The following is a 27,781-nucleotide window of genomic DNA, read 5'->3' as shown; positions in this document are numbered from 1 at the left end:
CTCAGCTCCAGGCTGCCCCACCTGAAGAGAGAGGGACAAAGCCAAGCCGCTGTGGATGCCTCAGTCCTGCCCACTGGAACAGCTGACTTTGTCCACGGCTGTGGACTGGGCTCCAATACCCCATCCTCATCAGCCTTCAGCAGAGGACAGCTCCCTCCACAGTGTGGAGGGTCTTAGAAACAGGAAAACAATGCTCTCACAGACCAGTGTATCGAATGTTCCCTACAGAACCTCTGTTCAGCGTCCAACTGCTCCCAGAAATACTAATCCCAGAGAACAAAACCACAGGACCTTTCAGAACAGCTCCCAGGCACCCACACTGCACGAACAAGGCTTTGGCACCAACCACCTAAGGACTACTGACACAAACCCACAAAATCTGCAGGAAAGAAAGGAGGCCAGTGACCAGGGATTTCCCCTGGTCTCTATTTCACAGATGATAAAATGCCCTCACACTTCTGCCTTACCTCTACCCTGTGTTTTGGTGACACAGAGGAGGGGTTCATAGCAAAACTCAAGCCCTCAGCAACCAGCCTGGGCTTTTCCGCACCATGAATCCTGGGACCACACAGGCCCAGCATCTCCCAGCCTGTGCACCTTGCTGCTGCTCACCTGTTCCCAGCCACATCCAGGACGTGGAGCTCGGTGGTGTTGGCCAGCTCAGGGGGCAGCAGGGCCAGGCGGTTGTCCCGCAGGGACAGGACATTGAGGTTGGCACAGCCCCCAATCTCTGCTGGCAGCGCCGTCAGCCGGTTCCGGTCCACGTTCAGGTTCGTCAGCTTGGCCAGCTTGCCCAGGGATTTGGGCAAGGCCTGGGAGGGAGCCAAGTCAGTAGTTGCAAGAGCAAAGGGCAGCACAGGTAAAAGGCGCAAAGCCCTCAAAGAGGAACAAGCTGCCTTCTGCCCCAACAGATGCATTTGGGATAACGCTGAGATATCTTTGGGATAGGTTTTCCCTCAGGCTCATAGACTGATCCATGCCAACTCTTCCCCTCAACACAGCACAGCACCCTCCAACCACCACTGGTCAAGACTTCCCTTCTATTTATCCACCCATTCCCCATCCTTATGTTTTACCAATCATATCACAGTTTGGAGCAGGGCCATTTTCAATCATACTACCTCAAACCCCTCACCAGTGCAGCCTGGGATGTGGTCTTGCACCTGTCAGCTGGGATGGGCAATTCCAGCATCCCTGCTATCCCAGACAACGTTTTAGGGGAAAAAAAATCAGTGAGAAAAAGCAGCTTCCAAACATCTGTGAACTTGGTGAAACTGTACAGAAGCAGCTGGAGCACGCTCAGGGATTCAGCTCAGAGGGCAGAAGGTGGGAAAGGATCCCTGAGGCTGCTGCAATGGACAGCATGGGACAGGCAGGTGGCTGCTGTGTACTCACAGTCAGCATGTTCTCAGTCAGGATGAGCTCAGACAGATTTTCACAGTCCCCAATTGATTCTGTCATGTCTGTCAGCCGGTTCTGGTCCACCTTGAGGATGGAGAGCTGCTTCAGCTGACCTGGCCAGGGTGACAAGGTAGGTGTGAGCTGTGCCAGAGAGAAGGATGCTGTTCTACACTCACCCGCCTGTGATCCCATCAAGGATCACACAACCCAACCACATAGGCTCTGCCCTTCCTCCAGCAGACCTTTCACAGCCCTCACACACGCCTGATGCACATGAAGCACCTGAACTCTCCTGCAGAGTTCTGCTCACCCATACCCCCCACCGCTTCTGCTCCCCATGACTGTGCTCTGTCCACGAACCCCTGATCCCCTGCCACAGACACCCTCCTGCAGCTCCTCCAGGAGCACTGCCCAGGCAGTGAAGTCCTGCAGCACTCCCCATCCAACACCGCTCACCGATGCCATCTGGAATGCATTCCAGAAGGTTCTGGGACAGCAGCAGGTCCGTCAGCGCCACCAGCCCGCTGACCTCGTTGGGCAATTGCTCCAGCTTGTTCTCAGACACATCCAGACACACCAGGCGGCGCAGGTTGCCCAGCTCCTGGACCAGAGAGGAGATCCATGGCTCAGGGAGCAGCTGGGACAGGGGCAGGGGGGGAGGTGTGCTGGACAGACACTCACCGGCGGCAGTGCCGAGAGCTGGTTCCGGTCCAGCCAGAGCTCCCGCAGGTTCGGGAGCGCACCCAGAGTGTCCGGCTGCAGGAGACAGGACAGGGATGGCATCAGTCCCTTCCAGGGACAGGGAGAAGCTGCTTGAGGATGCTGCAAATGCACCCCTCTCTGCAAAGCCAGGCACTGCTCTGCCTCTCACCCCTCCCAGCACCATCCATGGATCATTGCAAGACGGCAGCACACGTGTCTGGGATGGCCCACGGGCTGCAGGAGCTCCAATGGGCAACACAGCAGCAGTAGGACTGTGTCAGCAGGCAAGGCAAGAACTAGACCTGCAGTACAGGTGATGGAGAGCAGCTGAGGGAGCTGGGGAACAAGGAGGCTCAAGGGAAATCTGGCTTTCTGCAACTCCCAGATAGGAAGATGGAGCCAGGAGGGGATCAGGCTCTGCTCTCAGGGAACAAGGGGCAGGACAAAGGAAAATGGTCCCATGCTGTGCCACCTAAAGTTTAGGTTGAATATTGGGAAAATTCTTTCCCAGAAAGGACTGTCCAGCCCTGGCACAGGCTGCCTTGGGCAGAGGTGGAGTCCCCACCTGGGGACCACCCCTGGTATGATTTAACAGCTGTGTGAATGTGGCACTTGGGGACACGTGTTAGTGGTGGCCTTGGCAATGCTGGAAGAGTGGTTGAACTCAGTGGTCTCAGATGGTTTTCCCCAACCTAAATGATCCCATGATTCTAGGGGGTTGGAAATTCTGGCCTTACAGAAGAAATGCATCTTACTCCTCTCAGATGTGAAAATAAACATTTGGGTACCACTGGCCAACTCAACATGACACAGAGGCACCATCAGCCATGACAGACACACGCTCACATCCCACAGCCCCCCAGGCAAGCAGCATTTAGGTTTGGAGTTTGCTCCACTGGAGCATGGCTCAAGTGTCACACACCAGTTCTCACAGGTGAGTTCAGCCTGTGCACAGCTCAGCTGCACAAATGCCTCTGCCTCCCAACTTTGATGGGTTTCTACCAATACCCATTCCAGAACAAGAAGAGTAAGATCCAGCAATAGCTTAATGCACAGCTGCAAAGTTACAGAATGTCACAGGCTCTCCCCAAATGCCCAGATAACCTGAATTCTGAGACTGTGCCCTTGCTCTCCACATGCTGAGCCCCCCATGGAGAGAGCCCCCACTCTGGGCTACTCTCACTGCCATGGACAGCATGGAATGTCCCAGCACTCTGTGGGGCAGAAATCATGTCAGAAAGGAGAAAGGCAGGAAGCTGGATGAGAAGAAAAACAGCTGGGGGCAGTGCAGGACAGAGAAGGGAAGCACCAGAGTCCTGCTGGAAAGATCCTTGGCAGCCAGACAGGAAGAATTACCATCCCAGAGCCTGGAAAGGACAGAGCAGGCAGTGTGTAAGCCCAGCAGGACACAAGACACAAGGGCTGACACATGAAGACAAAATTCATCTGGGAATGAAGAGTGAGCCATGCTGGGCAGATCAGAATCTCCCCACATAAGCTGAGGGTCTCTTTCTTTGCATTTCAGGTAGAAACCCACTTGCTTGTACCGAGGTGCTGGATCTGCCCCTACCAACCACCCAAATCCCTCCCCACCAGCCCTCACCTACCAGTACTTCCAGGTCATTGCCACCGAGATCCAACTGCTCTAACTTGACAAGGAAGGAGAGTGAACTGCAAGGCACAGGGGACAGAGAGATAAAACAAGAAATAAAGAGTGGAAGGTTAGCATCTGGGACACACATTGCACAAATCACATGATCTCTAGGAATGCCTAAAGCAGGTGGGGCACTCCTGACCTCTCTCACGGTCCCTCTGAGCCCAAGGTTGTAGAGCTGGTCCCTTCCCCAAGCCAGGCCCCAGGGAGTTGGGTTCAGGGGCACCAGCAGGCCTGGTTCCACAGTTTGCTTTTTTCCCCACTCCCACCATAACACAGCTTTTGAATAAAGACATAATGGGTGGCCAGCCACACCTTCACATCACTGCCTGTACTGCAGCAAGGACAGGGACCTGGGTACAGACTGACAGGCAACAGGAGGCACTCAGCAGAGGACAAGACATGTCTGGGGGGCAAGGGGAGCACAGCTGGGACAGGGAGGAATGACAAATTCAGCAGCCTCAGTTTCCCCAGACAGGATGCTCATGCTGCTGAAGACAACAGTGGCCTGATGTCTCAGGTGAGGTGATAGCATACAGACAGAGGTCATGATGAAGACACTGCACAGGACCTGCAGCCTGTCCCCACCAGTGGTCCAGGGATGTGCCCTGAGCACCCCAGACTCCACACCTCGGGGTGGACAAGGCCTGCAGTCCCACAAACCCAGGGGTGGGTTCCCACAACATGGCCCAGGTGCTCATTTGTCCTCACACCTGAGTCTGACACGTCAGCTCCAACACCACCTCCCCAGAGGCTGCTGCCCCTCCCTCACTGTGTGCCCAGGTGGAGCTGCCAGCCCTGCTCACTTCCCCCCAGCAGGAACAGCTTCATTCTCGTCTTAAGGAACTGTTCCAATAGAGAAATCCCCATATTTCTCTGGAAACAGGTCCACCTCTCAAGGCCACCCAAACCAAGGCTGCAATAGAAGGGAGCTGTTTTCCCTGGGCTAGGCTGTAAAAACATCTGGGTTATGCAGGAAAAATAATTTCCTCCTGCATGCAGTGGTGGATTTTGAGATAAATCCCAGCAAAAGTTTATCAACAGTTCCATCCAAAGGATCCTGTTGCACAGCACTCCTTCACCATGAATGTACATCAACTCTAACTACTCTGAAGGTGATGCAGCCTTAACTGTCCCTTTGCACCTCCACAGCATGAATTCCCAAAAGAGGAACAAGTGAGCTGCGGAATCCCCACTGATGACATCGGGCAGAAGGTCTCAGTATAGATCACCCCGCACTATTCCATAAGAATTCAGAGAGCTGCCCTTCCCAAGTCTCTGGCTGTGTCCCGTCTGCATGGGAGAAATGAGGGGTGATCACCAGCTGTACAAACTGAGCCATTTCAGAACTCAATCAGTATCAGAAGACTGACCAGTGAAATGGAATTCTGGCAACAAAGGCCACTGGAAGCTGGATCTTTCAAGAAGCTCTACAACAACAACAACAACAAAAACAAACAAACAAACAAAAAAAAAAATCACCAAAAGGACACTGATGCATTATGCTGCCTCAAATTCTCAGCGCTGGAGCTCACCTATCCACTGGGCTCAGGAGCCCTGGGAACAAAGCACCAGCCATTTGCTGCTTAAGTCATTCTCCTCTTTGGCAAGGCCACCTGATCTCATTTAGAGCTGCTCTTAGGCACAATGTGCAGCCAGAGTAAGTACCAGAGCCTCAGGCAGAAAACCCCACAGCACCACTGTTTTTGGCCATCCACTGCCATCTTGTAATTGGCTGATGGATCTGATCAGAATTACCTTGGCCTTCAAGATCCACGTTCTACTTTTGAAAATCATCCTGAATTAGAATTTGGGGAATTGGGAAAAATGAAAAGAAGCTGAATTTACATAACAGAATGAGTATCAAGACTGGATTAACCTTCCAGTGAAAACCACCAAAACCTCATAGCACACTCCAAGTATCCTGCTGGATGGCATCAGATCTACCAAAGGGCAACATGGGAGCACTGGGCAAGAGAGATCTCCATGAAAACCCAAGGGGTGTGGTCACAGACTGAATTCTCAAGCCTCCTGAGACTCGGTGTTTCTTTTGAGACAGCAAAATGCTATTGGGAATATCTTCACTGCAGTTTGAAAACCCAGGTTTGGATGAAGCTACTGCAACTCTTTGCTGACACAGTGTAACCCAGCAGTGCTACCTGCCTGGATGAACATGCAGGACAAGAACAGACATTTGAGCAGCCCAACACCAGGAACCAAACTCCTCCTGCTTGCCAGTTCTCAGCCCAGAATAAGTGTTCAAGGCCAAGCTGGTTGAGGCTTGGAGCAACCTGGTCTAGTGGGAGGTATCCCTGCCCAAGGCAACAGGCTGGAACACGATGAGTTAGGGTCCCTTCCAACCCAAACCAGCCTGGGGTTCTATGATAAGGAGCTTTAACTTTCTAATTGTCCTCCGTGGTGATACTCCACATGGGACCATCTCAGCTGCCCTCTCCTATCACCTTTCTGTGACAGGGTCACTGCTGTGCAGAGGTGATCTGCTCACTGGCACTGGACTAGGTGATGGTGTGATTCTGATCGTGCTTCCACAGGGTGTAACCGTGGGGGGAAGTGCCAGCAGACAAACTGAGCTCCTGCCAGGACCAGTAAGAGAGCCCTGAGGACAGGTGGCAACAGTTGCACACATCACACCTTCATGTGGAGTGCATGGGGCCCCAAAACAACTTGGGCAGAATCCCTTCCGGGGACATCCAAGGAAAGCTGAGGGAATCACCAGTGGGATGCATAAGCAGGCAGGAAACAAGCTGACAGATCTGATGGAGAGTAGGAAACTCAAACTCTGATGGGCTAAAGCAAAGATTAAAGTAACAACTGAAGTTCTCCATGTCCATCCACCTGAGATCATTACTCCACCAATCATGTTCCCTGGCAGGAACCCATCCCTATCCCTAGCTCCAGAACATGGGACACTTACCTCTTCTCCCTTGCTGGCTTATGTTTTATCTGCTGCAGGGAAGGCAGTTATCCCATCCAGAGCAACCAGGAGGGATATCCAACAAAACAGATGTCAGGAGCGAAACAGACCCTTTAGCTGTACCCTGCTGCTCTTTAAATCCTGAACCTCAAAGTGCACAGAGCTCCTCCTACAGCCCCATCCACAGTTTTATTTCCTTCCAAAAGAATCCATTGCCTGCTCCACCTCTTCAGGAAAAATGGTTTTCACTATTTCCAGCAGCTTTGTTTTTGGGAACCCTGTCTATTCTGAATCAATCCTTACACAGGCTGAATACAGGCTCTGAACAGCCTTTGCTGCTCCCCAGCCCTGCACCATCCTCTCCATCCTTGCCCCAGTTTCTGGAAATTCAGCAAGATGCAGCCTATTTCTGCCCAGCCTGAGCCCTCCCAAGCCAAGTGATGGTGCCTGCACTGGTTTTTGAGGAAGCAGCAAGAATGATCAGGAAGGAGACTCCTACAGGCCCCAGACAGACACTCACGTGGGGAGAGTCTTTAGCAGGTTCTCACGTAGCTCCAAAGTCACCAGGTTTGCCAAACTGCAAGAGAAAAGGGAGCAAGAAAGCCAGGTTCACTGGACAGGGCTTCAGGGATACAAGGAGCTGCTCATCTCCCTTCCCTTGGAACCACCCCTCACGTCCTGTGCAATGCAGGAATGTGCACACATGGATGGAGATGGAGGAACATAAACAACACGGATGTAAATGGCTTTGGTGGACACTGCTTGCTGCAGTCACAACGAACAATGCTATGCCCACACTCAGGACAAGGAACACGCTGTCACAACAGGACTGTCTGCCCAAAAAGGTCAAATCCTTCACATGTGGGAAGCCAAACCCCACGGGAGAGGCCCTGCACCCCACTGAAGCCACTTGCCAGCAGCATAAATCTGAATCAAACGCCATCAGGCAGCCCACACCTGCTTGGAAAGGGGCAAATGGGCACTCAGAACATAGGGCAAAAACAGGATGGGAGTAGACTGGATCAATCCTTGCTGTGTCACAAACCACAGCAGGAGAAGCAGCTGGGACCAGGACAGGAGCCTTTGTAGGAAAGTCTTTTAACAAACCAAGGCTCAGAGGTGCTCACACAGCATGAGGGCAAAGCTGCACCTGCCTTGTCCCTCCAGGTCCTGCCACTGTCCTCATCCCACCAGCAAGGTGTCCCCACCCCAGCCCCCTCCCTGCTGCCAGAATAGGCCCATACTCACTTCCCAATGTCAGTGGGGAGGCTCTGCAGGGACACATCATTCAAGGCCAAGTGGCCCAGGCTTCGGAGCTGCGTGAAGCCCTCAGGAAGCCTGTGAGAACATGAACAAAACTCCATTAATCCTGGGTACAAAGCACAGAATCCCCCAAAATACTTAAATCTCACCAAAGCAAATCTCATCCCAGTTGGCATCAAATGTGGAAAGGAGAAGAACAGGAACCATCACCAACCCTGGCTGCTGATGCAGGACAAGTTCTGCTTCCAAGACCACAAAACCCCCCTGCACCAGACATTACCTGTCCAGGTTTGCAAACTCAGCTCTGCAGTGCTTGAGCACACATCCCAGACTAAACCATATCATGGGATCATTTACACTTGGAAGAAAGGAGGAGGGCTCCCAAGCATTCCAAGTGCCCAACAAAGGATATCTCTGCAGATGACACACAGCATTCTCTGGGACCAAGCACCATCACAACAGACGCAAGGTGTGACAGAAAAGGGAAAAACCCTGGAAGATGAAATTCCTTTGCCTCCACAGGCAGCTCGTAGAGCCCCCTTACCACCCACCCCAAACTCATCTGAACCCTGAGCCAAAAAGAGCTCTGACAAGTAACAGCTAGTGCAGAAGTGCTGGTCATTCCTGTGGTACAGGGATTGTCACCACCAGGGAAGCCTGTCCCAGCCCAGCAGTGCCCAGGAACAGGGGAGGGAGCAGAGTTAAATGTGCCTCAAACCTGGACAGCATCTGCCCTGAGCACAAAGGGAAGTGAGCCAGACTGGCAGCTGCAGGGACCCCAGCAGCAAAGCAACAGTGCCTGAAAATATGGCTCAGCAAGGCAGGGGAGCCACACTGAATTCCAACTTTGTATTAAAAGCTCCAGAGACAGAGTACTGAAAAACAAGTCAGAGATTCCTCCTTGGGCACAGCTCTGGGCACCAAAGTAAGAGGGAAACAACCAAACATAGGGTTCAAAGCATGGCTGTCCTCAGTTCTGAGTAAGAGAGAGGTGGAAAAGGGGCTAAGAGGGGACAAAAAGGGCTGAGAGTAGGGCCCAAAAGAGGCTCTGGGGTGCAGAGGATGGCATGCAGATTTTTTTCTCCCGTGCAGCACAAGTCCACACCCATTCTGGTTTGTGATCAGTGCAAAGGGAGCAACAAACTGATTGCAAGAGGACAGAAGTCCTCGCTGTTAACACCACTACAGCAGCTCATCATTCACAGCCACAGGCCCCAAGGATGAAGCACACACCAGCTTCTCCCAACACCAAGAGTTCCACCTGCCAGCAGAGGAGACACCTGCAGCTTTGGCAGAGGCAGGGCAATCCCAGGCCTTGGCTTCACAGGGAGACAATTATAGGATGAAGCCCAGAGAAAGTCAGGGAGAATGTGCAATTTCAGTTCTCCTCAGCTGGACTAATGGGTTCCATTTGCTTTCCTACCTGGAGAGAGGATTCCCACTGAAGTCTGCGATTTCCAGGGATTTGCAGAATTTGATGCTTTCAGGAATTTCTGGAATGTCTGGAAAAAATAGATGAAAGAACAAAAGAGGCTTGAGAAAATGGGCCAGTAGGTAGTGGTGACAGCCTGAGACATGGTAACAGAGACACTGTCACAGCTGAGGAGCCCTAAGGGATGGCTTCACAGACTCAGGAAAGGCACTGCTGCTCCTGAGGGCACAGGGAGCACTGCAGGGCTTGGGCACTGCTCCTGCCCAGCTCTGGACTTACCATTGCGGGAGATGTCCAGCTCCACCAGCTGCATGAAGTTGGCCACCTCGGGGGGAAGCCTCTGGATCTCATTGTCGCTCAGGCCCAGCTTGCGCAGGTTCAGCAGCCTGAAGAAAGGCTGTGACAGAAGTGACACAGCTGGGTCAGTCCTGGGGGAAACCCATCTCCTCATTCCAGGAGAAGCCTGAGCATCCACCCCTGGCTGTTCCCCCCACCCCATCCCAGCCAGGCCCTCAGGGGCAGGCATTGCATGAATCAGGATCTCCATGAAGGGTTACAAGGGCTGAGGGTAAAAGAAAAAAAAGGCATACATGAGTTTAGGTTGATCATTTGTTACCCCACTGTTCTCCTCCCTCCTGCACAGGACACAAAGCATGTGTGCATTCTTTCAGAAAGCATTCTTTCCTACCACAGTTCACCTCAGGCTCTCAAGTCCAGCACCACGGGGGAATTACTCTAAAGCAGCTTGCAGCAGACATTTGAATTTGTCAGGCAGCTCCAGAAGAGCCAACAAAGGACAAACACAAGGAGACTACCAGCCCAAAGAGCTGTCCCTCCTGCTGCACAGGATGTTTGGTCTGGACAGGATGTCAGTGGCAGGTCCCCACACCATCAGGGACAGGATTTGTGCCCTTTGTGCCAGGTGAGCTGTCACTACAGCCCCAAGTAACACAGAACTAGAGAAGGCACAAAAAAATTATTTTCTAGAAACACCAGAGCCACAGGAACGGTGACTGGAAGGGCCACCCAACACCTGACTTTTTCACACACCCCTTGGGGCTCCCAGAATTCCATCAGCTACAAATGGCAAATTCCAGGATCCACCAGTCACTCCTCCAGGACACCACCATCCCCATTGAGTTCACTAAACACAGTGTACTGTAATTATCAACTGACCACATACTGCAGCTGATCCTAACCATTGCCAGAGGTCAGATCCTGGACAGGATGGGAACCAGGGCTGGGGTGTTTGCTGCATTTCCTGTATTGTTTCGGAGCACTGGGAGTAACAAACAATGCAGGGCCACTGCAGAAAACTGAAGTGACCAAGAACAAACTCAGGTCTGTGCAGTGACATGCACAGGCCATTTCTAAATTACATCACCCGTGTTTGTCCTGGGCAGAGGCAGAGAGGGGGTCACAGCAGCACAGGAGAGGCAACCCTGGGACCATTCATGGGACACAAATACAGCCAAAGTCAGGGCTACTCCTGCAGCACACACAGAGGGATCAAACCAGCTCTGAACCTCCCTCCTCTGCCTTTCCAGACGCCCACCTGCCCAAGAGCTGGCAAAGACCTCCCCAGGACACCTGCAGGTACCTCCAGGTGTGGGGCACCTTCAGCACCCCAACACTACAGAACACAAGAGCAGATAAGGGAGGGCAGTGCATGAAAAGGGGAGCAGGGATAACGCTGAGAAGAGGCACAGAGCACAGGCAAGCTGCTCACCCCTCCTGCAGTGACAGCCACTGGTGGGTCTGGTGGGGTAAGGAGGAGTTCCTGCACAATCCAAGCCTCTGCAGATCCCAAGCCCTAGTCGGGACACACTGTTGGGCACAAGTGTGTGTGTGTCTGAGGGGCACCAAAGCACAGCACAGCCCCTGCTGCCCTGGCACTGTCTGGCTTCCACAGCACTGTGCATGGCAACTGATCAGGGGTGGACAGCACTGATAGGAAATTCACACTTCTGATGTCCTAAAGGACTGTAATAACTGTGTAATGAGTAAATAAATGTAAAAATAACCCCTCTCACCACTGGCCAGCACCAGCTCTGTTTAACTCTGTTTATCTAATGCAGACCAGCTCAGTGAAAAGGAAGTGGGTGAAAGTCTAAATGACAACAAAGGTTCAGGGGAGCAGGAGTTTTGAGACTTGATTTGCTATTGTTTCCTAGGGCCTTCTCCTAATTTTAGAATGCAAGGAAATTCCAGGCAAGACATCGTGCTGACCGACCAGAATCTGCACACTGGAAAATAACCACAGGGACTGAACATCCACAGCCCACTTCTGCCCCAGAACACATGGCCACACTTCTAAATGACATTTAGAGCAAACAGGAATAAACCTAGGCTCTATGTGGTGTAGCAGCTCCCAGCTTCTCCTTTTTTCTTGAAAAGAAAATGAAAAGGTTTCTAAACCCCCCAGCTCTGCCAGGGCTGGGCACAGCCCACGTGCAGAATTGCAGCAGGACACAAGAACTACATCCCACTTGGCAGAATCAGTTACACTGGACCTGAATAAATTACGTAGATGTGACAAAAAGTAAAACCAGCCAACAGCCCAAGAGTGGTAGCCAGAAAAATTAAATGTGAGAATTACAGTGTTTTCATGCTTGAGTTCAGGTTTTGTATTTGCCAGAAAAAGATGGCAAGAGAATGTGACAAGAGCTGCAAACGCTGTCTCTGACATGAATTTCCAGCTCAGTGTTCTGTGAGCTGAGGACTTCAGCTCAGCCCAACAACCCAAAGCAAAGGCTGCACACGAGATTCATTTGTGACACCTGAAAATGAGGACAAATTGGCTTAAAAATTGTTAAGAACTAAGAGTGAAACCTTGATTACATGTCTCTGGAGACTGGCAATTATCCCTTTTACTAATCAAAGTTAACCCCAATTCCCAGAGCTGGCAAAGCAAACTCCTGGATTTGGCATCACACTGAACATCTCCAACAAAGAGAAACTCCCCCAACCTCCACATTTTCTGATTTATAAAATAAAACACCACCAAATCTGCCCTCAGTGTCCAAACTGGACTCAGACCAGATTAAAAATAGAAGTTTGCAAAAGGAAGAAAGGTAAGCCAAATCTTTCCCTGTTTCCTGGCAGCCCAGAAGCCCAAAGCCCACAAGGACCAGCACAGAAATATTACAGCACACAGGAATCCAGAATCGGAACAGGAAGATTCCAGCACACAGGAATCCAGCATCTCAGAGTGTGATGGAAGTTACCACTGACAAAAAAAAGCTAAAGATTAGGGGGTTCCAACATAATAGCAGTTGGGTGTAAATTGGGGTAAAAGCCTTTGTAAAGCAGGGTGCATTACAAAGATATTCTCTGTTGGAGCATGGGAGTATTCACAGTGTAGATAAGGGAGAAAACAGCTAGAAAACTGTCCTGCAATTAAAATTCAGGGACGTAAACTCTTACAATGCCTGGAGCAGAGCAGCCACAGTGCAACCAACTGGAAATACATTAATATAGATATATATAGGGACAAGTACAAAGACTTCGTAAAGAACCAGATGACAAAGGATAAGAAATGTTCCAGAAAACTACAACATTGCAAAAAAGGGCAGAAAACTGAAAACCAGGCACTGCAGCAGGTTTTCAGATGAAGCATCCTCACTCAGCAACCCCCTGAGAGCCAAATGCAGGCAAATACATTCAAGGGTTTTCACTAAGTTCTGAAACAAAATCCAGTTACTTCAATCTTTAAAAATTACAAAAGGCAACACAAACCCATGGATTTTTCAGTCAAAAGGGACTGAAATATAATCTGGTACAATGTCCTTCCAATCATTTGTATATCACAGAGCTTCATCACAGTTTCATGAAATAATTCATGTTGGAAGGTACTTGGGAGAGCTCCAGTCCAACCTCCTGCTCAAGACAGGATCAGGACGAGGCCAGAGCAGGCTGGTCAGGGCTTTGTCTGGTCAAACCTTCAACCATGGGGGATGGACCAAAACTCCTCTGAGCCCTTGGGTCCACCAAATAATTATCCTCAGAGGGGAGCCAGTGATTCACAGCCCTCTGCAGGAACCACTAAAACCTCTCTAAAACCACTAAAATCCCTTGTTGCTGCTGCCAGCCAGATACTGAGTGTGGCCATTATCACCCTGGAGACAGAACCAGCAGAATTTGGGGAGCCCCTTGTGAGCCACAGCCTGCCCAGTGACAGCCCACAATCACCACACACCCACAAGTCACACAGCTCCCCTCTACAACCTGTATCTTCCTCTCTGCGTACTGTCCTTGGTACAGAGTGGCTTTCTGTTCCCTTAGCTGTAGAACGGAAGCATCTGGTACTGGGTTTGCAGTGCTGAACTCTGTTTTGACTGGAAGTTTTGGGATGCCAAACCACAGAAAGGGTTGGGTAGAAAGGGACCTTCAAGACCACCCAGTGCCACCCCCCTGCCATTTGCAGGGACATCTTCCCCTACCCCAGGTTGCTCCAAGCCCTGTCCAACCTGGCCTTGAACCTTTCCAGGGATCCAGGGGCAGCCACCTGTGCCAGGGCCTGCCCACCCTCCCAGGTAAGGATTCCTCCCCAGTATCCCATCCAACCCTGCCCTCTGGCAGTGGGAAACCATTCCCCTTGTGCTGTCACTCCAAGCCCTTGTGCAGTCCCTCTCCAGCTTTCCTGGAGCCCCTGTAGGTAATGAAAGCCTGCACTGAGGTATCCCCAGAGCCTTCTCTTCTCCCAGCTGAACAATCCCAAGTCTCCCAGACTTTCATCACTGGAGAGGTGCTCCAGCCCACTAAATCATCTGTGGCCTCCTCTGGACTCGCTCCAAGTGGCTGATCTATACAGCAGTGAGAAAGGATCAAAGTCCCATGCAATTACTAGTGAGCCTTTAGATTCAGAGAACTGCATCTGGCACCAGTTTACAAAACAAAAACCCCCAGTGGTCACAGCAGGATGACACTGTGACAAAATGACCCCTCCCAAATGAAATCCCGCTGCAGCCAAGCAGAGCCAGCCTGGCCATACCCTGCTCCCCTGAGTGGAGAGGCTAGTCCTGCCCGAGGAACATTCCCACCGTGCTGGGAGCCCAGGTTACCTAGAGGAACAGGAACTGGCTCAGCCGGTTTAGGAAACGAGACACATTGGCAGCAGCAACCACAGGCTCCCCTGGCACATTCACCTTTGGCTCCTGCTGAGCAGTGCAACACCTGGGCAGTGGGGCAGCCCAGGGCCCCAGGCACCGAGGGCTCACCCTGGACATGACTCAACACAGGGATGCCCAACACCCACTGGCAGAGCTTTCCAGCCAGCAAGAGGCACAAGCACCAAAGTCCCTGACCCTGGGCAGCTCAGGAGTCACGAGGTGTGCCTGTACCTCAGCCAGGTCAGGGCATGGCTCCAGGTCCACAGGAAAGCAGAGTGCTCCCAGACAGAAGGATATGCCCACTGACCCAGGAATGAACTCCTGCCCTCCTGGCTGTGAAAGGCAGGGTGACCGGCAGCACAGATGGGTGGCACTGCAGGAGGCAATGGCCAGCATTAGGAGATGACCCACTCCTGAGCAGGGACAGCAGGACCCCTGCACCCCTTCCTCATTCACAGCATGGGCAAGCAAGTGTCCTGCTCCAAACCTGGCTGCACCAGCCACTTCCTGCCCTGCACAAGAGAGCTGCACCTGCCCTCACAGCCCGGAGCAGCACCAGGCAGGCAACCCAGGCCCTACAGACACCAGAGCAGAGCTGCCAGGCATGCCCAGAAAGCAGGGTATGTTCTGGACAGCAGCAGCTTCAAAACCACCAAGGTGCAGGAGGATGAGGGACACACACTGCAGGTACAGCAGCTCCAAAAGGCAACCCGCAGCACAAAAATACATGCAGAGCCAGGGAGGGGATCCTGGAAGGGACACAGGGGCAGGTACAGCAGATACAGGAAGGGGATCCTGGAAGGGACATGGGGGCAGGTGCAGCAGATCCCCAGGGAGGGGATCCTGGAAGGGACACGGGCAGGTACAGCAGATACAGGGAGGGGATCCTGGAAGGGACACGGGGGCAGGTCCGGCAGATCCAGGGGAGGGGTTGAGGGTTGGAAAGGACCTGTTAAGACCAGGTAGTCCAACTTCTGCTCAGAGAAAGGTCAGCAACAGCACGTTACTCAGGGCAGCATGTGCATGCACAATGTCTTGTGACGTACACACTCACAGCAGAGGAACATGTAACATGTATACACACAGCAGAATCTCAAAGGGCCTTCTAAGCTCATTCTCTTGTCTTTAAGGACCCGTCTGGAGCAGATTTCATCCCCTGTCTGCCCTGGTCAAGCCTTCAAGTTGTTTCTCCAGCTGATGTGACATGTCTGTGTTCATGTTTGTGAAGCTCTCGGCAATAGTGGTGAGGCTGCAGCAGAGCCCCAGGACATGAACAAAGGGTTGCTGGAGCTGTTAGGTGATCTAAGAGAACCACAGTGTCCAGTGATGCCAGGAATTCAGCCACCACCCCCATGTCTCCCTCCTGCTGCAGCGTGATGCTTGGCAGAGCCTTGGTCCACCCCCCGCTCACTTATTCAGTCAGACCAAGAGGTGGAAAATGAAAATAAGGAGAAAGGACAATGGATAAAAGGCTTGGGACAAACCCTCTGAGCCACCACTCAGCTATGCTGTTTCCCAGAAACAGCAAAATTCCAAGGGCAGGGCTGGAAAGCCAACCATTCCCTGAAGGTGCACAGCAGGGTCAGGGACACAGATCCACCAGAGCCACTGAGCTCCTCTGGCAGACTGCTGGTGTCTGTGACCTGCAGCAGCCACAGAGCCCTGCGCCCATCCACTGTGCCCACAATGGCAGCACAGGCCCCTGGGTGCTACAGCTCCCATCCCACCTGCAGGAGATGCATCTTCACTGCCAAGGAGAGAGAAAAAGCACTTAGGTGCTGATCCTGGGAACTGGAAAACACAACAGCATCTGCATGCAGACTGACGCCCCCCCTCCCAGATCAGCATCATGACTTTTCCAAACCTTTGTTTTCCTGAGGCATTAAAAATGGGTTTGTGGCCGAGCCAAGGCTAAGCTCCAGCTCTCCCCTTCACCTGATGCCTAATCTCATAATGCCATGGGAAGGGAACTAGGACATGAGGGTCTTTGTCCCCCAGCATCACCTTGTGCTCTCCTTGCAGTTACCAGCCCCAGGTTCCCATCTGTACCTGGAGGAGAGCCATCTCCATGTGTCAAAACAGAGAGAGGAGGACAGACAGACACCTGGGCTCCTCTACCAGCTTCCATGGAGAAGGAGCCATGCTGCCCTCAGCTCATGGAGCTGCTGGCCCTAGGACCCCTCCTGACAACAGCAGAGAGGAAGGGGGTGGCTGCCCAATGCCACCACAGCTGTGGGGACATCCTTCCCCTCAGCCAAGCACACTTTAGGCAGGTTTTAGTGCAACACCTCCAAATCGCTCCAGGTGACAAACAGCAGCACTTCTGGAGGGGAGCAGGACACGTGTCAGGGCAAGAGGAGTCAGGCAGCAGCTTAACTACAGAGCCACAACAATCTCACACTCAGGCCAATGGCTCTGAAACCAGAGCTGAAAATCAGGAATGGGCTCTACATCACAAACACAGTCTTGGCTCTGGAATGGGACAGACACTCCGCTTCTGCAGCAAAACCACCACGGCTCCCAGTTCTGCTGCCCAAACAGGCAGGGCTCGGACACCTCCTCTTCCTCAAAAACCACCTGTGACAACCCAGGCTGCCCTGAGACATTAGCCCTGAGCCAGTAATGCTGGCAGCAGGTGATTTTCCAAGGGACCAAGCACCCCAGCAGGGCCTGTTGTGTGATGACTCCTCCAAAACAAGCTAAGGGACTCCAAGACAGAGGTTTTGACAACCCTTCCAATCCTGGAAGTGTCCATGCTAAGGTCCTCCTCAGGCTCCTCACCTCTTATTTCCTTTCAGAGAATTTCAAGTCCACCTGTCCAGCCCTGCCAGAAGAGTCCCTGCCTCCAGCAGGACAGCACATGTTTAATGAAAGGCAGGATCAGACTGTGTATCAGGAATATAATTACAATTCTTCTTGTGATTCATGGGCAAGAGGGCCTGCTTCCCATGCCACCATGGGCTGGGCTCCTAGATGAGTTCTGTGTTTGTTTCCAGGCTGGGTGAATGCATGGGACCCTGCACTGCAGGCAGAAGGTGTCTGTCCATCCATCTGTCAGCACTGCAACACAGCAGCTCCTCAAATGCTGGCAGCAAAACCAGCTCATGTACTTGAGCCTTGTGTTTCATTCCCATTTTCCTGGTTAAACATGGGCTTGACATCTCAAGACCTGCCCCTGGAGGAAGCATAGACTGCTCCATAGCCAGGCACTGGGACATGTGTCTGCCTTGGCTCAGACACCTACAGGTGAAGTGTGAAGAGACCTGGGGCCCCTCCTTTCACACGTGTGCTGAGAGTTCTGCAAAGCCTGTGCCAGTGGCATTGTCTCTGGGGAAATCCAGCCTGGGATAGGGCAGGAAGAGATGGAAGGAGCAACTGCAGAGCAAAACACCCAGGAGTTGATCAGCTCTAAGGTAAACCCAGCAGTTCCTAGTCACCGTGCTCAAAGTCAGCATGGCACAGGTGAGGCCACAGAACCAGAAAGACCTGTATGCCATGGCTGGGTAGCACGGGCAGGACGCCAGCTCCAGAGGCAGCACAGCTCCCTCAGCAGAGCAGGACTCACTCCAGGTAGCACCAGTGCAGCAAACCCAAGAGACACCTTCCCCTACAGAGAGAAACCAGGGGGGCAATGGCTATTCCCAGAAGAGCTTAATTCAAGAAGAATCACCAAAATCTGCTGAGGATAACTGAGTTAACATGAGTAGAGGTCAAACAAGCTATCACACTGCTGAGAGGTGAGAACATCAGTCTGCAGATCCAGCAGATTGGCCAGTGCCCAGCACCAGGGGCCACCCTGGTGCCACAGGGAGGGCACCACAGCCACCATCCAGGTGCCAGTTACCAGGGACTTGGCCTGACCCACCTCAGCAGGTGTGGGACAACACCTCAGGCACTGGGTACAGACCACCTGCCCCCCAACATCAGATCCTGCCAGCTGCCTCCCACCCCACAAGTGTTTCCTTCTCCACTCCTCACAGGAAGTGCCACGTCCTGAACTAGCTCCAGGCTAGTGAACTTCTCTGGCTGCAGGTCACCAAAACCTGAAAGGTGGCAATTCAGAGGAGTCCCAAAGACACCCCTGATATGCCAAGCACACTCAGGCTGCAGTCAGACCCACGGCAGAGGGCACAGGAGGACAGGACACGCGGCACTGTGGGGGATAGAGGGGTCCAGCCAGGTGGGCCAGGGGCACAGAGGGCACTGGACAGGAGTGGCCCCACATGCCCCACACACCCTAGAGCCAGGAGGAGAGCAGAGCAGCCCCAGCAGCTGCAGGACACAGCCTTCCCTGCAGCCCGGCGGATTTCCGACTATTTAACCCCGTATCAGCCCCTGAGGAATGCACTGCAAATATATAAAAGTACTTAAGTGCTGGGAATACATTCCAGCAAAGACAAAGCAAGCAGTCTGGGAGCCAAAGGCTCAGCAGCTGCTGCTTGTCAGGCACTGAGGCAGGGCTGAGGAATGCTGTCCCCTTCAGAGGGGGACAGCAGCTGCCCCAGCACAGCCGGACAAAGCCAGGAGCAGGGAGGAACTCTGCTCCAGGTGCAACAACAAACCAAGTCAGGCCCCCAGAAAGGCAATCCCGAGCCAGAATTAAATCGAGACACCACAATTAACATCCCACTGCTACGAAGGCCTGGGAAGTGATGGATGCTCTCACTCTGATCTTGGACACAGCAGCCGACAATGGCTGTGAACAGAGGGGCCCTGACTGCAATCCCAGCACTCACAGCCTCCACCTTGGTCTGTGCAGTGGGATGGGGCAGGTCAGAAGAACCAGAACTCCCTGTGGCAGGCACAGGGCGTTCAGGGGCATTTTCCATTTAAATATATGAAATGGAATATATTAAATAATCCCAGCACCCAGTGCTGTGGTTTAGTTGACGAAATGGTGTTCAGTCCTAGGTAGGACTTTTCCAGCCTGAAGGATTCTGTGACCCTACTGCAAAGGCATTAATCTGGAGACACCTGAGCATCCTGGTGAAGCAGCCAAACCCAGCACACTGCAGGTACTGCCCAAGCACCTCTGCCCCTTCCTGATCTGCACCCAGCATTTAGGTCTTCCCACCAGCACCTCAGGAATCACCTCCTCCCACTCAGCCAAGGGACACCATCTACTTCTAAACCATCCTCTCAGGACAGAAGGGTCAACTTGCAATTGCAGAAAGTAATTGACTGATGTGTAATGTCCCAGCTATTAGCAAAGGGAAAAATGCCAAAAGTTGTATTCTACAATAACCTGTTGCAATTGTTTCCAATCAGATTATGTTTTCCTGAGGCAGAAATCATTAATAGGTTTAACCAACAGATACATCTCCAGCACAGTGAAGCACCATAAAACAACCAAAAAAACCCAGGTCTAACTAGGAATCCAAGACAAAGCAATGAGACCAAGCCCAAAAACTTGTGCAAAGTTGGGGGCTCAATGGCATGTACCCTTGTGGTGCAGGAAAACACATCTGGGGGACTGGAGAAGTCTTGGAGAAGAGTTAAGTGTCCCTCTGGCGAAGGACACGGACCCAAACATCTCCTATGAGCAGGAAGAGGACAAGGAAGAAGGTGCTGAAGCAACTCCCAGGGGAACTGCTCAGACACACAGCAATAAATGCCCTGAACCAGGAATGGAACAAGGAGTCAGAGATGCTGTGATGCCACATTCCCCTGCTCAGCACACAGCATCCCTCCCATTCACCACACCTCCCACCACTGCCTCAGCCAAGCTCCTGCCAGGGAGATGGAGAACATTTTGGAGAACAGAGCTCCAAAATGCAGGAAACACACAGAACAGGTCAGAGGAGACCTGAAGAGGTTAACCCAGCCCTGCCTCTACCTCCAGCCATCAATGAACTAATCCTTCCTGGCATATACTCAGCAGCAGCCAAAGGGAACTTGAGACACCTGAGAGGAGCAGGCAGGGCCTCTGCAATGCTGCATTCAAGCTTCAGAGAGCATTGGGAACACCAGAGAAAGCCGGGGAACTCACCCAGGACCACCAGCCCCAAGCCGGGGAACTCGCCCAGGACCACCAGCCACAAGCAACAGCAGGAACCCCAAAGGGCCAAACCTGAACCCAGCTGGCAGCCATGCACTCACAGACAGGGCAGGTGTTAAATCACCCGACAGAGACCTACAGAGAGGTTTATAACAACCCAGGAAAGACTGAGCAGGTGCTTCCACCAGTGACCTGCAGATACTAGACCAGTGCCAAAGAAGGTCTAGTGAGAGACAGAGCCATTCTAACCATGGCCACCTGAATTTTCATGAACCTTTTACTCCACTAAACCTCTCTCCTGCTCAGCTGCCTCTGTACCTCCTATTCCACGCACCTGAACCTCCTCCAAGACCTGAGCTGGTGGGGAGGCACAGGCTGGGCAGCACACCCAGCTGTCACATACAGCTGAGCTCAGAGAACTGGATATAAACAGTTCCCTTCCATAGATCTCAAATGCAAAATCCACCTGTACGCCTCTCCTGTTCTCTGTTTCTATATCCAAAAATTTTGTCAGCTCTTTTCTCCATGACTGAGCTTGTATTTGGCTCCTGCCACCCCAGCACAGATCCTACACCTTCTGCTGTCACCAGAGGAGATGGCCTGCACTTATTCTAACTTCTGGGCAGCAGCAATCCAGAATATATGGCTTTTGGAGAGACAAACACACATCCAGCTGTCCCATTAACCCACAGGACTCCTGAGCTCTTGAAAAGCACGGAGAGCCACACCAGCTCTGCACACAAGTCTCACAACCAGCGAGTGAAACCAGTTTGTTGGCTGGTTTTGTTAAACAAATGCAGCTACAGCTTTGACAGCCTGGGATGGAAAGAACCATATCCAGAGCAAGAGGAGGTGCCCACCACACACCAAGCCTTGGCAGGTTCCAAGGCTGGCTCCACACAGAGAGACACAGAGGATTCCCGGCTCCCCGACTTTCTTAGGGAAGGGCTATTAATAGAGAGAGATTTGAAGGAGAAGCTTTAGTCTTCATGGAAGTAAATAAACCCCGAGATCCTCCTTACAGCACTCAGATGCCAGGAAACTAAAAGCCGCTCTTAATTAACTTTGCGAGGCCCCATTTTGCTTTGAGAAAGTGGCAACCATGGCCTGGAGCTTCACCTGGGTGCAGTGGGATCCTGGCTCCAGCCATGGGATGGGGATGCTCTCACCCCAGGCCACAGCAGCCACACAGGAGGAATTGCTGAAACCCAGCCAGTTTCAAAGGGCCTTGCCATGATGCAAACAGCAACAAGCCCAAACAGGGAAGGACCTGCCCAGGAAATGGGCACAAACAGGCTCCTCTCCCCAGTGTCTGTCTCCCACAATCTCCAGTGCAAGTGGATATCAGCTCCCTGAGCACTGAGAAGAGTGATTTCTGCACAGGGCTCAGTTTATCATGGGAGCTGTACTGAGGAAAAAACAAAGCAGAGGAACTGCAGCCCCTACATTAGAAATGCCCGGGGTTTCCCTCTTCAGTACCACCACCGCTAAAACTCTTGGGACCACAGCCAGCCCTTGGGTTTCCCCTCTGCACAGCCCACAGCCTGCCCAGAGCTTCAGACATTTCCAGCCCAGTACTCCTGTGGGAGATGTCCAGCAGCCTGACCCTGTGCACACTCCTGCTGACACACCAGAGCTCTGAGGTCTCCTCCCTCTGCACAGACTTGTTCAGGATTTCAGCTCCTACTCAGCTCCACCCTCTTGTCCTCCTACACCAGGTCCTACCAGCTCTGCTCCCCACAGGTTTCCTCCAACCTCCCCATACTCCAAACTGGAACACTCCTCCAAAAGCACACCAAGAGTCTCTGGATCCCTCTGGATTGTGACCAGCTCTGTCTGTTCCAAATTTCATCTGGTGTTCATTCCTTCCTGGTGAGACTTGTGCTTCTCAAGTGCTTGTGGAGTGGCCTGCATGACTTAGGTGTTACGCAGCTCCAACACAGTGATTTAGCCAGGTGTGCTTCCAACACCCACACTGCTAATGCAGGACCTGCTCTCCACCCTGCTCCTGCTGACATCCTTCAGATACCACTCTCTGCAAGACAGGTGTAGCAGAAGTCAGCACAGAGCAAGTCATTTCCACCTCTGGAATTCAGACCACCCTCGTGAGAAGCAAATGCAACTTATCAAAGGGATTTTATTATTTTCCATTAAATCGTGTGTTATCACCCTGGCAGCAAATCCTTGCAATGGGGCAGCAGATGCTCCCAAACAGATTTAATCTATCCCTTCAAACTGCCCAAGCAGAGACACCTAAGGGGAAATTCAGGTTCAAAACAGGTAAGTTTCTACAAGGGACAGGTGACAAGGAAGCAAGAGCAGACAGAAGAGGACCCAGCACTGCAGGATGGAGAGAAACACAGGTTGACTTCAGCAGCTGGGAAGGGAGAAGCAAGGAAAGCACAGCAGTGTCACTCAGCAATCCCAGGAGATGGGCAGAGCATCCCATCAGATCTGGAGCACAGCAGCAGCACAAAGGGCACTGGAAATCCTGCAGAGGAAAATGGTGCCACAGAAAGAGCAAGAGATCCCATGTTTCTGGAACAGGTGAAATAAGGACACAGAAAAGCTCATCTGAAACACCTGCCTGGTGCTGGGTAAGAAGCTCCACAGAAGAGGAACCATATAAACTCACACATTTTCAAGAGAGCTGCCTTCCAAAAGAGACCTTTCCAAAAGCCACCCCTCCAATCATTTCATCTCAAAAATAACCTCCACATATAAGTCTTCCCTAAAAACCCTTCTTGAGCCCTCAAACACAAACTGTGCTGTGCACACTCTCTCATTCCCACTTTTCTGACGGATCTTCACAGGCACATCTGTGTCCTTCAGACCTTCTCCCACATATGCAGTCCCATTCTGTGAAACAAGCACGCTGCCCTTTCTCCACCTTCCCTCATGGTAAGCACAAACCCTCCTCCCAGGGTCTCTTTCTCAAAAAAGCCATTTCCATGAAGGGCTCCTCACCTGGAAAACATCCCCCTGGCCCCACCAAAGAGCCTTCTCACCACCTTCCTTCAGGGACAGTGTGTGCCTAAACCCAATGTTCTCACCTTCCCTCCTCCTGGTGGAAGGGCGGTTTATTTTCAATTTTCATCACCATATTCACCTCATACTACACACACATTCCTACTTCTGCCTTAGGTATCTATCCCTACCAACAGGAATATCCTCAAAAAATGCCTCTCCTGCAGTGACCTTTGTGCCTGGGACCAAACACACCTTGGCACAGCTCAGGGAAGCATTGTGAACACAAACCTTCTACACACATCGGGTCAAACCTAAGGTGGATCAAACCTGCTTCCTTGTTCCACCAACTGCAGATTTCCTCCTCCTCCTCCTCCCATGCCTCTGGACCAACCATGGCACAGGGAACCTGGAGGAGCTGGAGAAGAGAGAGACAGCGGGGTGTGATTCTGCTTTCTCTGCCCCATGTGTGTGTCTCCAAGGCTCTGGCACCCCCAAACTCCCTGGATGTTCTCAGGAGCAGCAGCACTCAGAGCTGCTCTGCCTGTCTCCCTTCTTGTCCACAGCTGCAGGCACCTGATGTTCACCTGCCTTGTGAGGGAATTTCGGTTTGGCTGGGGATAGGCTGACACTGGGCATGGCCAGAGAAAGCCCTTGGCAGCTCCAGACAGGAGCTGAGAAGGAAGAGTGTGAACACAGCAAGTCCAAAGCCAAACTCTCTCTAAACCTCTCCCAGGACATGCAGTGCAAACACACAATGGTGCCTCTGCAGATCTTCATCTTCGGTTTTCTCCTTTGTGAACTGCTCCACTTCTCTCCTGAGCTCATGTTAACTCACAGCACTGTTATGTCATGTGCCAAGCAGTTCGGCAGCTCAGTAAAACTACATTTTACATAAAAAATAATTCCATTTGCTCTGAATTGAGCCCTTTTTGGTTTCACTCAATGCTCTCCTGCAAGCAGCGGCAGCAGTCAGTCGCTCCCTGTCCACTCCTCCAGGCCATTATTTACACTCTAGGCCTCTGCCACGGGATGGGGAGCAGCTCCAGGTTTCACTGCCTCTCCCAGACAGATGGAGACATCCTGAATGTATTCACCTCCCTTGTGCAAGACCTGTTATACACTGGCTCTGGTCACACCCTTTGCTGCTCCCCATTCTCTGTGCCTCTCCTGATGTACTCCATCTCCTGAGACCAGGGGACCAGGATCTCTCTGTTCTTTCCAACTTGTTCTTCTAATAACTGTTTGCCAGAAGACACCAAAAGGGGAACTCACACACCAGAGGAATCTGTGAGCCCAGGACAGGTCATGGCAAGAACTCTGTCGCTCCAAGCCAAGCAGATGCCACAGCTCTGTGAAACAGAAGCCCTTTGGGGGGCTCAGGAAGGCACTAAGGGCCTGCACACAGCGCCTGTGATCACAGGCAGGATTGTATCCACACCATCACAGGCTAAGTAGAAAGTTGGTATAAAATCTACATTTATAACCCAAAAGATGTTCTTCCAAGCTCACAAACCCCAGTCTGTCCCAGTTCCAAGGGGCTCAGTGCAGCACGAGGCCAGGCTGTGACTTCTCAGCAGGATACACCAAGCTGAGAGCTGAGAGACCAGCAGGTTCTCCACAGGTGTGTTGCAATCACCCTCCTCGGCAGAAGACTTACACCCACTCCCATGTGCCAGCCTGCCCATACCACACATTTTCCAGTAGTCTGGGGAATCTCCCCGCCTAAAGTACAACAAGATGCTGAGCTACCTGAGAGAAGAGCTCAGAGTATCGCACTGGTGTCTCCATCCCTGAACAACCTCTGAGATGAATCCCACAGGCAGCCCGGCTCATCAGAGTTCAGGAAGAGACAAGCAGGAAAGACAATCAGAACCCAAAAATACCTGAGCAAGAAGTGCTCCTTCCAAACAAGAAAATCTGTACAGATGCAGATGCGCCAACTGTATGTTTTAACAAAACTGAAGCAAACTACTTGTTTGAATCAAAGCCGAGTTTCTGGTTTGTAAGGGGTTTTTTTTATCTAGATTTGATGACAAATTCTGTAACATACCAGTGTTCCATAAAAATAATGACCTACTACTCAATTTTTTTAATAAACACACAACTCAGTCTATATACCCTGAAGACCATCTCTCCAAACACACACAAACACCTTCTCTCTCTGGCTTTTAAAAAATCATACTGTTTCCAAAGGGGATATACAATATAACTTCCTCTGGAGTATCCCACAGCCCGGTCCTGTCTTGAGGCCTTTTCCTTCCCAAGAGGCAGGTTCAAATTCCCATCTGCAGCATCCTGTGTACCAGATTACCAGGCAGAATGGGAACATGATGGCTTGGGTTCCTGCTGGATGGTACTTCAGGACCCAAACATGAGCACACACCCTGTGCTAACGCCCTGCCCTGCAAAATAAAACCCTTGGGAGTCACAAGATGCTGGGCTAAGCTGGTAGCAGAGCAGATCTCCAGTTCTCTGCTTCTGCAGACACCACGGTGACAAGGAACAGCAGATGGAGGGTTTCTCCTGGTACTCCCTGTGTGCAGAGCTCTGCAGCTGAACAGAACAGCAACAGAAGCTGTAAGTGCAGGTTGGGGCACCAGTTCACAGAATTATGTGGGATGGAAGGGATGTTCAAGACCATCCTGCCACAGGCAGGGACACCTTCCACTATCTCAAGCTGCTCCAAGCCTCATCCAACCTGGCCTTGGACATTGCCAGGGATGGGGCAGCCACAGCTGCTCTGGGCAGCCTGTGCCAGGGCCTCACCACCCTTCAGGAAATAATTTTTTCCCAATAACCCCTTTAAACCCTGCCATCTGGCAGTATGAAGACATTCCCCTTTGTCCAATTTCTCTAGGCCCTTGTCCCAAGTCCCTCTCCATCTCTACTTTAAGTACTGGAAGGGGCTCTAAGGTTTCACCATCGCTTCTCTTCTTTAGGCCAAACACCCCCAGCTCTCCCGCCTGTCTTCATGGCAGAGATGCTCCAGCTCTTGGAGTATCTCTACAGCCCTGTGATCACAACTACAAAACAGCTCCATCGCTTTTAACTTACTCAACACTTTTTGCAATTTACTGACTAAATGCGAGTTTTTTCATGCCGTGCTTTGCTTGGCAGTGGGAGTCACAGGACCGACTCGGGTAAAGCGACCTCTCCCGCGGGCAGAGACCCCTTTATCCCGATAATCAGCAGCCGAGAAGGCGTCGGCGGCGGAGGGGCTCCGCCTCAGCCGGGTCTCAGTCCGTGGTAGCCGCACGGAGCCTCAGGCTCAGCGGCCGGAGCAGGCCGGGGCAGCGCTCGGGCCCGGTGTCGGTGGCCGGGGCAGCGCTCGGGCCCGGTGCCGGTCCCGGTGGCCCCCGCGGGCCGGGCCGAGCCGCGCTGCGGGAGCCGCGGGGCGGCGGTACCGGTGCGGGGGCTCACCTTGGGCAGCTCTCGGAGCTGGTTGGCGTCCAGCAGCAGCTCCTCGAGCGAGCGGCTGTAGCGGTAGATCTCCTCGGGCACGGCCTGCAGCGAGCAGTGTCGCCGGTCCAGCGCCTCCACGTGCCGGTTGCAGCGCCAGAGCGGCGGCATGCAGCGCAGCATCGCGCCGGGCCGGGCCGGGCCGAGCCGCCCCGGCACAGCACGGGCCGGGCCTGCGGGAGCGCCCGGATGTGCGGGGGCCGGGCCGGGCCGGGCCGGGCTGCGCCCCGAGCGGCGGCCGCGCTCCCCCTGCGGCAGCGCCCCCGCTCCGCTCCCTCCGCCCGGGCCTGCAGCCGCTCCCGGGGCCGCTCCCGGCCTGCGCCCGGGGCCGCACCGCCCTCCGCGGGTGTGCCTGGGAAACCGGAGTCGCTGGGAAATGGAGTCCGCTCCGCCCTGCACGGCTCCGCCCGGCACCGCCCCGGGGCTGGCAGCGACAGCGGCAGTGCCTGGGCGGGACCCGCGGCCGGGGAAATCCGCTCTGCGGTAGGGGTAGACAACGAGCAGCCGCTTCCATCCCTTGTCCCGGCACTGGGCACGGCAGCTGCGGTAAAGCCCACATGTGTCCCCTCTGGGACACAGCGCCCAGGTACGGCTTCGTGACAAAAGCCAATATGAAAAGGGAGTCATCGTCTCCGAAGTGTCCCAGGACACTGCAGTCCTCCCTGTTCTACCCTCTCCTGCTTTGTTTCCTGGTTGCTTTGGCACTCTTTCCTGTCCGGTCTGTCCTCATTGATCTTTATCCCTGCTCTGTCTCTTACCCAGCACTGTCACATGGCTCTTAGACCCATCTCCTCTCCAATTTTCTGTTCCAGCTCCTTTTGCCTTGCACACAGCTCTACACCAGCTCCTGCCGTGG

The 27,781-nt window shown here is 52.8% G+C and overlaps 1 protein-coding gene across 1 annotated transcript in view; it reads right to left on the bottom strand.

Moving 5' to 3' along the window:
• SCRIB (scribble planar cell polarity protein) overlaps positions 1 to 27,204 on the bottom strand; it is a 95,342-nt gene extending 68,138 nt beyond the window's left edge. The window contains exons 1-10 of the mRNA XM_062492721.1: positions 26,887 to 27,204; positions 9,667 to 9,784; positions 9,379 to 9,457; positions 7,941 to 8,030; positions 7,213 to 7,269; positions 3,711 to 3,774; positions 2,083 to 2,157; positions 1,858 to 2,002; positions 1,396 to 1,514; positions 613 to 812 (exon numbers count right to left, since the gene is read on the bottom strand). Of these exons, the coding sequence (XP_062348705.1) occupies positions 613 to 812; positions 1,396 to 1,514; positions 1,858 to 2,002; positions 2,083 to 2,157; positions 3,711 to 3,774; positions 7,213 to 7,269; positions 7,941 to 8,030; positions 9,379 to 9,457; positions 9,667 to 9,784; positions 26,887 to 27,048 (1,109 nt within the window). The 5' untranslated portion in view covers positions 27,049 to 27,204. The remainder of the gene's footprint in view (positions 1 to 612; positions 813 to 1,395; positions 1,515 to 1,857; positions 2,003 to 2,082; positions 2,158 to 3,710; positions 3,775 to 7,212; positions 7,270 to 7,940; positions 8,031 to 9,378; positions 9,458 to 9,666; positions 9,785 to 26,886) is intronic.
• Between the last annotated feature and the right edge of the window lie 577 nt (positions 27,205 to 27,781).

This window comes from Cinclus cinclus, chromosome 1 (assembly GCF_963662255.1).
Source record: "Cinclus cinclus chromosome 1, bCinCin1.1, whole genome shotgun sequence".
In the NCBI taxonomy this organism is placed as follows: Eukaryota; Metazoa; Chordata; class Aves; order Passeriformes; family Cinclidae; genus Cinclus; species Cinclus cinclus.
This window is presented reverse-complemented; position numbering and strand designations above follow the sequence as displayed.